The 13,433-nt window shown below is 31.4% G+C and overlaps 1 protein-coding gene across 1 annotated transcript; it reads right to left on the reverse strand.

The window, feature by feature from the left end:
* Positions 1-2,594, reverse strand: LOC105170311 (zinc finger protein JACKDAW). The gene is made up of 3 exons (XM_011091016.3): positions 2,056-2,594; positions 1,527-1,923; positions 1-1,386 (listed from the first exon to the last, which is right to left on the reverse strand). The coding sequence occupies exons 1-3, from the start codon at positions 2,222-2,224 to the stop codon at positions 372-374; spliced, it is 1,581 nt and encodes a 526-aa protein (XP_011089318.1). The 5' UTR covers positions 2,225-2,594; the 3' UTR covers positions 1-371.
* Positions 2,595-13,433: the final 10,839 nt, after the last annotated feature.

Consider the following 13,433-nt stretch of genomic DNA (forward strand, 5'->3'; position numbering starts at 1 on the left):
GAACAAAATCCCCTTATTGATCAAAACTCAAAATTGCATAAAATAGCACTGACCCCAACGAATCACAGGCACACAGTAACTTTGTGGTCCATATTTTCAAAAACCCTAACAGTAGCAGCAAAAACAACAGAGAAATTAATGCACCAAAAAACTTTCTACATGCAGTAACAAGAATTTTCTGCCTGCGCGCTTGTGATTGCCATCTCACCAGTTCTGTCACGTCTCTTCCAACATGCAGCATCCCCACCTCTGACAGTTCACAAGATCTCTTCTGTTCCAAACCCCTTTCATCATCCCCGCTCTTGCACAACCCTTTTACCTTAATTTGTTTGTTTCAATTCAACTGTAACTCATTTTTTTCACCTCAGTGATTAATTTCTCCTGTAATGGCTGCTCATGTCCATCGCTGACCCAATTGAAGCAAACTTCGCCAGCTCGTTTTCTTGCAAGAACTGCCTGTTTTCATGATTCCCTCCCACTCCAAGAAAATCCCTGGTGAGGCTGCTTTCAGCTTCAATCCCGCTCGATTGGCTTTGTTTCCCGCTGTTTGGGATTGGGGTTAGTGGGCTCGAATCAATGTCTCCTAGCAACAATCCAGGGTCAGCTTGTAGCCCATTCAGGTTTTGATGATCAGCTTTATCAAGATTCTGGTTGACTTCAACATTCCGGGTTTGGTTCAAAGAACTGAAATTTCCAAGATTTGAGAAAGACGAGCTCATGAGCCCGAAACCAGTGCCGAAAATTGGAGAGTTGCTGCTCCTGGTTGAGCCCATTTGAGCTGCTTTTTGCAGCAGTGCAGTAGCGGACATGGGAGCTGATGGTGGATTGCTTGTATCATGGTTGTTGCTGTAGTAAAGTGAACTTATTGCTTCGGATAGGTTTCCTTTGTTTTCTTGTTCCTCTTTCAGCACTCTCGGAATTGCAGATGATGATGTTGAATTATTAGCATTAATGTTCCCACCAGCAAAGGTTGCCTCTTGTTGTCCTCTACTGAACCATTGATTCTGTGTAGCCATTTGAACCAATTCAGGCAAGCTGGACGAACTTGATGAGGCTAGCTGGAAATTAGCGTTGGAAGAACCTGGATTTCCAATGTTGTTAAGATGAGGATGATGATGAGAATTTGCATTGTCTAGCCACAGTGGAAGCCTGGGCTTTTGCAAATCCAGGTTGAGCTGATGATGGTTTCCTGATTCTAATCCTCCTCCAAGTTCTGGCCTGAAGATTCCTGAAAACTGGGAACTTCCAGGATTTTGAAGGCTGTTCAGCCCACCATTCATCAATTCATTTCTGAAGCTCAAATTTGCAGACGGGACTGGAGTAAACCTCGCACTTTCTTCTGCTAGTGCATCACAGAAGGCTCTATGTGTGATGAAGCTATCCTTTCTGTTTTTTATGTAGACAGGAATCAAGATTCATGTTCATTAAATTCACATGTATATAGCGCATTTATAAGACTTGCAATAAATAGAATCTATGACAGAGAAATTTGATAACTATAACACACACACACAGAGACACAGTACCTGGAGAAGAGAGTTCCACAGTCGCATTTATACTCTCTAGTTCCACAAATCTTGCTGTGGGCTTTCCAATCAGACTGGACGGCATACTTCTTTGAACATTTCTCACACTTCCATTTCTTTTCACCATGTTTTCTGCTGAAGTGCTTCTTGATTCCTGTCAAATCCCCAAGTGCCCTTGAAGGGTCATGGTGGACGCATGTTTTCTCAGGGCAAATGTAAACCTTCTTCTTCACTTCTTTGTTGGTTCTTTGCTTGAGCTTCCATGGAAGATTGTGGCCTCTCCTGTGAAGCTGCAAATTCTGGTCCCTCTGAAAACCCTTGTTGCAGATTTCACAGATGAATCTGTTTGTTGCCATCAGGGACTTTGGGGACAGTGCTATCACTTCAGCATCTGGATCTGTACAAATTCATGACCAAAAAGAAAAAAACAATCCCAATAAATCAAGAAACTTGAAACACACACTAAAAACACACAGAGAATTAATAAGCAGTGATTGTATGTATATATGTAATATGGGATTAGTCTTGCCTGGTGTTCCTGGAAGACTTCTTTTCCTCTTGGATGGATTTGAATTAGGGTTTGGATTAATATTATTAGAAGGGTTGGCAAGGTTTGGATCTTGAATGAACCCTCCTCCTCCTCCTCCTCCTCCTCTAATGGATGGAGGAACTGAAGAAAGCCCATCATCAGACATCATCTTCTGTGTGGAGAAATTAAGGAGAGAAGATATTGGGATGAAGTTCAAAAGAGCTGATGGCAGTTGGGGTGTGTGTGTTGCAGTAACCAATTACAAGGTAGAAAAAAACAAAAGGAATTGCTGAAAATAGGTAAAGGGCTGAAGAAATCCTGGTGGATTTTTGCTGAAAAGAAAGATGAGAAGATTAATTGAAAAAGTTTACATCAGTAGTGAAGTGGGAGCAGAGATTTTCTTTTTCTTGCATGGTTTCTTGAATCTTAGCAGAAAATACCATATGCCATGAAACCTAAGCTCCACCGGAGAATATTTTCTTTCCTCTTTTCTCTCTCCTTATCTTACACGCCTGCTGCTTCTCTAAAGTCGGTCAGCCATAGACTCAGTTGGACCACTCTCTCTCTCCTCTCTCTCTCTCCACCTTTATGTTCTTTAATTAATTAATGATAAAAAGCTTTTGTCACCAGAATAATAATTAACCTCTAATTAATTAATTTCACTACAAAATGATAATAAACATGCAATAATTAAGAAGCAAACATTCTTTGGGAAGTGAACTTATTAGAATTAGTCTGCAGAGATCGCAGAGTTGAGGATCAGCTACCCATCCATAATAATAATAATAATAATAATAATACAAATCAATTTCACCAAACCAAATAAATTAGTTAATTTTTTTTTCTATATTATAAATGTGTACTACGACATAAATTAAAATAATGATAAATTAATACAATTTATCTACACAATATAAAAACTTAAATTTTGACCACCAATATCAACATTCCGTGATTTTTCAATTATGATCAAAATATTAGTCATAGAAACATGCATATAAGATATTCTGCCCAACCTAAAAGAAACAATTAATATCCAAGCTTAGTACTCACTATATATATATATATATATTTTTACTTTTAACCATAATAATTAATTACAAAACAAAAATATACTCCTTTCATTTTTTCCAAGATCATGAGTACTTGATCAAACTATATACATTCACAAAACTATTTACGACTTTTAAACAACAATTTACATAAACTGTGTATATTTAATTATGTGTATATATATATGTATAGGGTATATATAGGCAGGCAGTAGTCACAAAAAGGTTAGAGAAAGAAAAGTTAAAAAGACTTTACAGTCAGCTCAGGATTCGGTGAAAATGATTACGCCATAATTGTTTTTGGACCATTCTTCTCACACACAAACATAAACAAAAGCCTCTTGTCTTTTTCTTTTTTTCCCTTTTCTTTTTTAAAAAAAATTTGTGAGGAAAAGTACGAGTAACATTATTTATACGGTGCCGTCTCGTGAAGAACTGACCGCACAGTGGGAGAGTAGGTGAAAAAAATTTAATATATATTAATAATTAAGAAAATATTGGTCTTATTCATATATATATATATATATATATATATTCTATTTTTGTTAATTTACATGAGGATGAGATATGCATCAGCACGGTGCCCAAAAATTTTCAGTTTTGAGGAGGAGAAAATTTCCAATTCTTTTGGTTTTTTTTTGGGATGTAAGATTTTAAATTATGGCGATAAAGTTTGATTTCTTTTTAATTATATATAAAATTTGAGTTTGTAAACAAAATGATAAGAGCACATGATATGATTCGACGTGTTATATATAATTAAGAGCACATATATATATTTATCATATATGAGAAATACTTGTTATAAATTGCTACTATTATCTAATCTCTCCGGAAATTTTGAGATCAAATGCAGGTATTTATCTACTTTAATAATTAAGTATTAAAAAATAATTACTTAATAATTTTCAAAACATAATTAAATAATAGTCAAATTTAATAATACATCTAATAGCTTCACAACAAAAAAAGTGCAGGAATAAGTTGATACCAAATTATCTCATTTCAACTCAATTTCAATAATTATGCAATTGGTTTTCCTTGAATTGATATTTTTCATACATGATTAAACATGTTGCTTCCTTAAGCATCCCTCCAAAAATAAATCTTTTATATCTATAGAATAGTTTTCTATTTGTAAATCTCATTGAATTTTCACATAAATATACTTATCTAATGTGAAAATGACCCTTAAATTAAAAAAAGACATAAAAGTAGGTTAAATTAAAGTGACCTTTTAACCACAACATATCGTACAATTTTTCAATGAACCCTTGCTCAATTGGTAAAGTTGAAACCTCATAATAGAAAATTTGTGAGTTTGAATTTCACGAACATCGGTGTATGTCTCTATATATAGTTCGAGTTTCACGAATATGATAATTTTAATTCTCTTCACATTGAGTAGATTTTATTTTTTGTTTTATAACTATAAGTCAGATATTTATGACTAAATTCATCAAAAAATGACTAAATGTGTAAACAAAGTAAGTTATATGGCCAAAAGTTCTAACGACCTATAGTTACAAGATTTTGCCTTTAAATTATTAATGAATGGATAAATTATAGCGGGCTCCCCTCAAGTTTGCTATAATTACAAATACTCCCTAAAATCATAAGTACCTTAACAAATACATCCTTGTGATAGCTCATTGCAGGAAGATATTTGTAAGGATATTTGTAATTTCAGGGGTATTTGTAATTTTTCAAACAATAAGAAGGGATTTGTAATAGGTAAAATATTTTTTTTAGTCCCATAAAATAAGGACAGAATTTTTTTTGGTACCATAATAATGGCAAGTAACGATTTTAGTCCCATAAATCTCAAAATCACGCCTAAAAAGTCTCAAAAAATCACACGCCTTTTTAGTTCCAAACAACGCCGTTTTAGTCCTAAAACCAAAACGCACATAACTTTTTTAGACTAAAAATATGTGATCATGAGTTTTATTGGATGACAAGCCACACCTCCCATAGTTGTGGTACCAAACTAAATTCTGTCTTTGTTTTATGGTACTAAAAAAGCATCTTGCCCTATTTGTAATTAAAATAAACTTTAGAAGATGTCCTTGTAATTTATCTTAATTATTGAACCATATTTAAATTTGAATGTATTAAATAATATAATACATCATAATTTTTTTAAAAAAATAATAAAAAAATATTATATAAATATATAATATGGAGAAAAATAAATAAATATATATATGTAAATATAATTAAGGAAAATCTTGTGCATGTTGAGGAAAATTGGGGAAATAAAGGGAAGAGATAAAAGTTGATAAGAAAGACAAGATATGAGTGGTACCCCTCCAAATGTCGAGTAGCCCACGAGACCCACACGTTTCTCCAAAAATTCTTTTAATTCCCTCTAAATTTCTCTCTCTCTCTCTCTCTCTCTCTCTCTCCAAGAGAAAGAGAAGAGAAGAGGAGAAAGAGAGTTGTATGTAGGTACGTACAAGGAAAAAGAATCTTGCCTTTTTACAAACCAAGCTTTCATGGGTGGGACCCCTCTTGTCCTAAAACACATCTAAATAATTCCTCATTTCATTCTCTTCTTTCACCTACTCCCCTCTTATTACCTTCATTCACTTCCTTATTACGCCCTCCATTTCTCATACATATAATTTTTTTCAATTAAATGATAAATTACCATAATGTTAGCATTACCGTCACGCTGCGTCACTTAAACTCTTTTCAGAATTGATTCAATAATGCACTAAATGTAATATATTTGTTATACGGCTCAAAAAAAATTGATCAATTATATGACAAATATACTATATTGGTTGTGTAATAAATTCGGTCCAATTAAACTTGATTTAGATGCGAATTTTGTCTTAACATTATATAATTTAAAGATTAAATTACATGCACAGTTGCTAGTATATATATATAGTTCTCACTTTTAAAACAGAAGTAGTCGATGTATATCAATTTTATAGTATCTGGGCTAATTAGGTTGTCATAGGTTCGTTTTTTCATAATGAAAAATTGTCCGAGTGAGGACTCTTGGTTAGTATTGCAACGATTGCTCTAGCATGGGAACCATTTACAAACGTACAATTCAATATATATTTTAATTGATTTAATTGTATTTGCTCTCCCGTATATAAAGTGATTGGCAAAATAAAGACCTCGGATATAGGAATAACAAATAGCAACCTTGAATTAGTTCATTCTTGGCAATTGGAGGACATTGTCCACCAGAATTTGTTGAGGTGGACCAAACTAAGATTTTTTTTTTTTTTTATTTGGGATTTTCGCTGACCTGATACTTTTTAAATTTTTTATTAGCCACATAAGCGCTTACATATATTACTATTTGTCACCCTTATATCTGAAGCCCTTATTCTGCCACCTTCTTATATAAATTAAAGGCAGTAAATACAATTAAGTCTATTTAAATTTATCTTACACTAATACAAAATCAAACATATTAAAAATCTTGAAAAAAAACACGCACACACATCTCTATATAAAGCGGTCTAATTAACAAAAACACATAAAGTCACTTAAAAAAAAAATAGAACCAAACAAAGCATAAGAGATCAAAGAATAGTGTATGGACAACTTTTTTGCAGTCATGAGATGTAGTTTTAGTGCACACACACATATATAAGTCAAGCTATGTAGTACATAATTATGTACATGTTTCCACAAAGTCACTCAAAGGAGGGGACTTCTTGTCCCCATATCATCTATCAATGTCTCTTTGTTAATTTAGGTTATTAATTACATACGTTACTTAGTATTAAAACCCAAAAATTTCAACTATATACAAACCAAGTTGACTGTATATAATAATTCAGAATATTTTATATATATAATTGGCGCTAGCTGCATGAAGTTAATTAATTTAAATACAATTATGCAAAGAGATTTATTCATTTTGATCAATTGTGCCGACACCCTCTATATTTTATAAGTTTCCGCTTGAGTGGTGGGAGGAATTTGTAATATATAATATGAGTTATGTTTATATAGTACGAGAAATTAAAATTTTATGTAATTATCCTTATTAGTTACACAGAATGCAGGTAATATTTTATTGATAAAATAATTGGTTATTTGATTTTAAAATGTGAATCAATCACGTCGATCATGTTATTTTTTTTAAAAATAAAAGTGATGAATTACTATTAATTAAAATAAAATTGATTATAATTACAATCATTCCTATCGGCATCAATACTATTGCAATAACCATATCATACTCAACAACACCTACTATTACAGTAGACAACAACTCCTACTATGCAATAGACAACATCACACACACATGACAGGATTCGAACCCACCCATGACCTCTAAAATTATGGGGCCTCAATTTTACCAATTAAATTAAGCCTCATTGGCCATTTCATGCTATTAAGTGCACTATGAATCATTAATCATACATGTCGTTATTTTATTTAATGAGATTATTATATTCAAACCAAACATACCTAATCAAATAGCGACCTAAAATTTAATTTCCAAAAAATATTGCATTATATATAAACCAATTTATCCTATACGTGAATAACAAGAATTAATACACACATATATATACTAATTTCGGCCTACAATTTATAGTTATATGATGGGTTTTTTTCCGTATAGATTTAGTATGAAAGTACCAATTAACAATGTGAATCGTATAATGGTCGCAGTAATTTTTGTATTATTATAGTAACGTGGTATGACTCGTTAATATTTTCATAATAGATATATTTTAATAATCAAGTGAAAAAGTATTTGTTGTAATGAAATTTTTAAAAGATAGTATGTGTACGTGTCATTTTGTGGTTGGACTTTTTGGCATTACCAAACATGACCAAGCATCCATAACATATGATGGCATTAATTACTGAATAATTAAGGGGGGAAAAAGGCAATTAATTGAAACATATTTTAGTAGTAATCTAACCACTTTTGGCTTGAAGCTTTCGGAAGTTCCTATTTTGGTGGACATGGATTCTTTCCTAAGTCTCCTCATCTCCCAAGAATGTTGTCACAACCACTCACACACACCCTTCAACATACTGTCCTAAACTTCCTTTTTCCAAAGTTTAATATGTATTCCCAAAACAATATGAAATTGCAATCAACTACATATATTGTATACAGGTCAAGTGATGCCCTTGTGGATTGGTGTATAATTTTTTTGGGGAGATATTATTCATCCCTTAGTTTAGAGTATCTACACTTTTAGTTTTATTGATTGCGGGACTCTCATTTTTTATTCAATAACTTTTAAAAAGTAGCACTTCTGATTCCACATAGCAAATTTCCTGTTAAATACTTAATGGACAAGGTCATGTGGCCGTTAGATTTTCAAATTCAATACTTGAAGACCACGTGCTAAGCATGTGATTTTTTCCTTTGATAATCTACGGAAATGTATATGACCAAAAGTGAGGACCACCCCGTAATCAATTGGGCAAAAGTCCAAAAATCCTAAGTTACTAGACGAGAAAATGCTATTTTTTCACTTTTTATGAATGAATGATAATGTTATTTTATTCTTAAAAATATAATATATAAAAATTATAATCTGTCTTTGAACAGTTACAAAAGAAATAGAGAGAGAAGAGAGAGATTGAAGTAGCAGAAGGGTCTTTGACCATATTTAAGCTAATTTCCACTCAATATTGTTTTTTGATACTTTTTAATTTTTTTAATCGAGAGAAGAGAGAGAATATTAAATATCATTCCACGGCTCTGATTGAAAGTATGATTGATCATAATTAAATAATAATTATTCCATTTATCATGTGAATAGTTAAAATTAATCAAATTACTTTTTAATAAGAATTTTCCAAAAAGGCAAAATAAAAAAATAAAAATTATGGCGACATTTTGGAAAATCAAAACCCTAGTGGTAGATAACTCTACTAAACCAAAACCTAAGTATTTATTCTTATTAGTATATAGGCCCAGATCCAATAGATCAAAGATACGATGAGTCCGAGACCTAATACATTATCCCACATTCGAGTTCAGTCCAATTAGAGTTAAATGATAGAATCAAAGAATTAAATTCAAAATAATAAATACACCTTGGAATTTATAGTTAGTTTTAAATATTAGAAATTATACAGATCCACATGACAGTATCTTATTCATTTAAAATTTGCGATTTACTACTGCCATTTTGGATGTTCTCCGAAAATGATAGGTAAATTATACTTTTAGTTTCTATACTCTGGGTCAAAATTGATTTTTATAAGCATAATTTTGGTCATTAATCTTTACAAATTACGATTTTGGTATAATCATTAAAATTGTGTTTAAAAATACTGTTAAGGAGGGAACTGTAAAGACAAAAATTGTAATATTTTTTAAAGATTAGGAACAAAATAGTGGTTCAAAAAGTTTACGAACCGAAATCATAATAATTTAAATAATTAGAGACTAAAATCATGTCCAAAAATGTTTTTGGAACCAAAGTCAATTTGAAGGATCAAAAGTGTAATTTATCCAAAATGATTCGAAACACTGTGGTTCGTTTGGCGAACACTCAACTTTCAAAAATCACAAGTTCAACATCGGGCTTTGGGCCGGCCCAGTTACATTTACGGGCCTTAATATTTCAAACTTGTGAAGTCCACAGAGATACTAATTTTGAAAGCCCATTTCATGATTAACAAAGTGATTTGGATGCTCAATTTTTGCCTAAACCACAATTTTGAGGCTGTTTTCCTATTGCAAAAGCCTTTTCAGTCTCAGATTTATTAATTACTTTCCAAACGTTTGGATACAAAGAGCAGTGATATTTTCTCGGACTTAATTTTTGTTTTACTCGAATCAAGTTTAATCGAACCAAATTAATTATAAAGCAAGTATGATATACTTGTCATGTGATCGATCATAATTTTTAAACTATACACCAACCACACTACAAGTATATTACACTTGCTATATAATTGATTCACATACAACCAAACTTGGTCCGGATTAAAATTTTTCTTCAGAATCACAATTGGCCAACAATAAGCTACATCAGGTATTGATGTTGTATTTTTCGATTCTACATGGGTTTTATAAATCGACATAGTATTTGGATAAAAGTCTTGTCTATGACACGTCAAACTCAAGTTAATTTTTAATAAATCTGTAATAAGGTTTTTGATATTGATTATCGATATCAAATATCCGAAACTAACCAATAATTACTATTAAATCAAATCTACGCTCATTCATTGATGAAATTTGAACACATACTATCATGATCGCAAGATATTAATTTCACCAACTAAACTATGCTTGAACGATGCTCTAAAATGGTTGTTTTTATACTAATTCCAAAAATATAGAACTTGTGTCTTGTGGTGGCTAATATTTGTGGAGGGGCTCCATACATTATGGTGGATATGTTCGTACGGGAAAAAACTCGTATTTCTTATGCAATTATAATATTTTAAAAAATATTTAAATTGATCAGTACGTGTTAATTATTTTTTAAATTTAGCTCTTACATCTAAACATTGTTCCGCTCGAACTCAAACTATAAATTTTTTAGTTGTGAGCCGTATTGACAAGTCCGACAATCCCTCATTTTCGGTATAGATTTCAAATCTTTATAATCAAGTACAATCAAGACAAGTGATCCCATTAACTAAAGTACTATTTTATCTTGGATCATTGTACATACATAAACGTAGACAATTAGTGATACCATATTTTTGTATGTATTTTTGAATTATTTATGGATATCGCAGAATTAGTGATACATAAAAAATTTATTTTCAACATATAGACACTTGGCTTAAGGGATTTAATGTGTTATAAAAAGGTGCTTTCTAAGAATGTAAATAAATACACAACACTGCAACTTGTCTTTTAATCTTAATAAACTGGTCAACTTGATCGTCGTGGTGCCTTCTGTATATAATAAATAATTTTTTATATTTTAAATTATATTATAAATAAAAAATATATATGTAAAACAAACACACCACAATTCAACCAAAAAAGAAAGCAAAAATTTGAAAATAACAACACAATCAAGTTATATATATTATCGACACAACAAAAAATTAATGTAGTGACTTCACAAAAAGCAGTTTGTGAGTGAAAAATATATATATATATATATATATATTTTATAATAGTACATATATATAGATATTATTTTTCGTGAACAATTGTCTGTAAAACCAAATTAGGACTTCATCCTGGAATATGGTTTTGGGGTTTATTACAGACCAAAGAAAGAACATATATTAATGATGTTTTCGAATTACGTAAACGACAATGTGGCTCGGTGGGAACAAGATTGGGGGCACATACTTTTGCCCGTACACATATATATGTGTGTTTGTGTGTGTTCATACAAAAAGTAGTTGAGCTAAGAGACAATATCCAGACATGGGGATTGTCAATTGTTGATTCCAAGGGAATTTCACTATCCAGCTACCTGCAATTTCACTCTCTCTATGTTTTCTAAGGATAATGTCGTAAGAGTGGTCCTTTTCCCTCCATTTTTTGAATTAAAAGAAACAGCCTTGCAAGTCTTAAGAAACAAATGAAAAGATCAGATAAAATATTTTCTGACAAAGTCAAAATTATTGTTGTCGATATTTTTTGGCAGCAATAATAATTTTTAGAGATATATTTATACCTCTTGATCTATAATTTATTTACACAAGTCATTCCTGTCTTTTGAGTAATTACAAAAATCATCCCTAACAGCCAAAAAATAAGATAGTTTATATAATGATGTTGATGTTCTGAGAGTGTATAGAGGGTGTGTATACAGTTATTTTTAATTTTTATTTTTATTGTAATGTTGATATTCAGAATAAACTTAATAATTATGTCTATTGTAGAGTAATTATCGCATTGTTATCAATGACAGATGTATGTATATTAATAATAAAGAAATACGAAATCATACTCCCCATATCGTTGTGTACGTGTGCTCGAACGATCAACAAATGTATAAACACTAAAGTTTACACCACCCACTTACAATTATGACAACTTGTGTAGGCATTTTCATTATCATTAAATTTATGAGAATATAATCTAATAATAAAATAAAACTAATACTTTATTTATCGTAGCTTGAATCTTGTCATTGACATTCTTTTCCCCAAGTAGTGGATCATCTTCAATTCCTAGTTGATCATCTTTTTCTTTAAAGAGAATAAAAATGATTCCCCAACTCTCATAAAACTCGATTCATAATCAATTTGTCACAGAAATAAAGTATTATTATTGGACCATTCAGTCGTCCCTTCTAACTAATCATAGTTGAAGCTTGTAATGGACGGCTCCCACGCATGTCTCGGGATCCTAAATTACATAATACATTGATTTTTATAATAAAAGGAAATAATTACATCTAAACCCCAAACAACTACGCCTATTTACGCGTACACCAACTAGAAATTTAATACCATTTACACAAACCATCCTATTTTTCGAAAAATTACACATACATCCTCAGAAATATGAACATTGTTATACAAACTATTGCTATGTATAATTTTTATAATTCTGCAAAAGCATGAGTGGTTTGTATAAATATCAGGGATTTTAAATGTAATTATTTCTAATACAAAGTCATTGAATCTCTCTTCTTCTATACTGAAGCTGATCATCAGTCGGCCATAAACCACATACAAATCCACATAGTTTACTACCATATAATTCACAGGTGCAGCTAATACAATATGGCTATATTGTATGAACATCCACTGATTAAAAAATATATCAACAGACAATAAAAGGATAGCGCAAAGGTTAAGAGAGGAGACAACATTTAACCTGTGCATGCCACAACAGGAAATCCTTCGGCAACAATTTATATTCTGTCACTTTGTTTCAATAATGTCAATACATAAGACGATGTTTGTCACTCTCCATGAACCTTGGCTCGGAATTAACTATGAACATATATAATAGAATAAAGAAAAACATCCATACGGATATAATATATTCCAAGTATTCTGTAAGAACATAAGTTCTGTGGGCGTATAAAGCAGTATCTCAAGCTATCGTTTTCAGTCTTATTATCCGTATTAAGATCACCTGCTGTTATTATAATCGGCCTGTTTTTCAAACTTTTTGCATGCAAACATAATAGTACTCGGTATATGAACAAATTTGATCTTAAGGTTGATATTTGAGGTAACAGGAAAATTGTACGAAAACAAGTTCAACAGCCAATCCATCGGGCTAATATTATTACGAACCAGGAAAGCAGAAGACATGAGAAGACGACTAATTCATTTGCTATTTTTCCCAATCGATATGTATAATATTACAAAAGAACTAACATATAAATCCCACTGCAGGAAACAAAAGCAAGAAAAATAGCAGATTGCAGTGTG

The sequence above is a fragment of the Sesamum indicum genome, linkage group LG9 (assembly GCF_026168435.1).
Source record: "Sesamum indicum cultivar Baizhima isolate 11 linkage group LG9, ASM2616843v1, whole genome shotgun sequence".
Taxonomy (NCBI): Eukaryota; Viridiplantae; Streptophyta; class Magnoliopsida; order Lamiales; family Pedaliaceae; genus Sesamum; species Sesamum indicum.

What these genes read in the sequence shown, in the direction of transcription:
- LOC105170311 (XM_011091016.3), bottom strand. Translation starts at nt 2,224, where the DNA reads ATGATGTCTGATGATGGGCTTTCTTCAGTTCCTCCATCCATTAGAGGA. An exon ending in AAGTCTTCCAGGAACACCAG is followed by an intron (nt 1,924 to 2,055) that starts GCAAGACTAATC and finishes GAATTTGTACAG; the next exon opens with ATCCAGATGCTGAAGTGATA. An exon ending in TGTGGAACTCTCTTCTCCAG is followed by an intron (nt 1,387 to 1,526) that starts GTACTGTGTCTC and finishes CATAAAAAACAG; the next exon opens with AAAGGATAGCTTCATCACAC.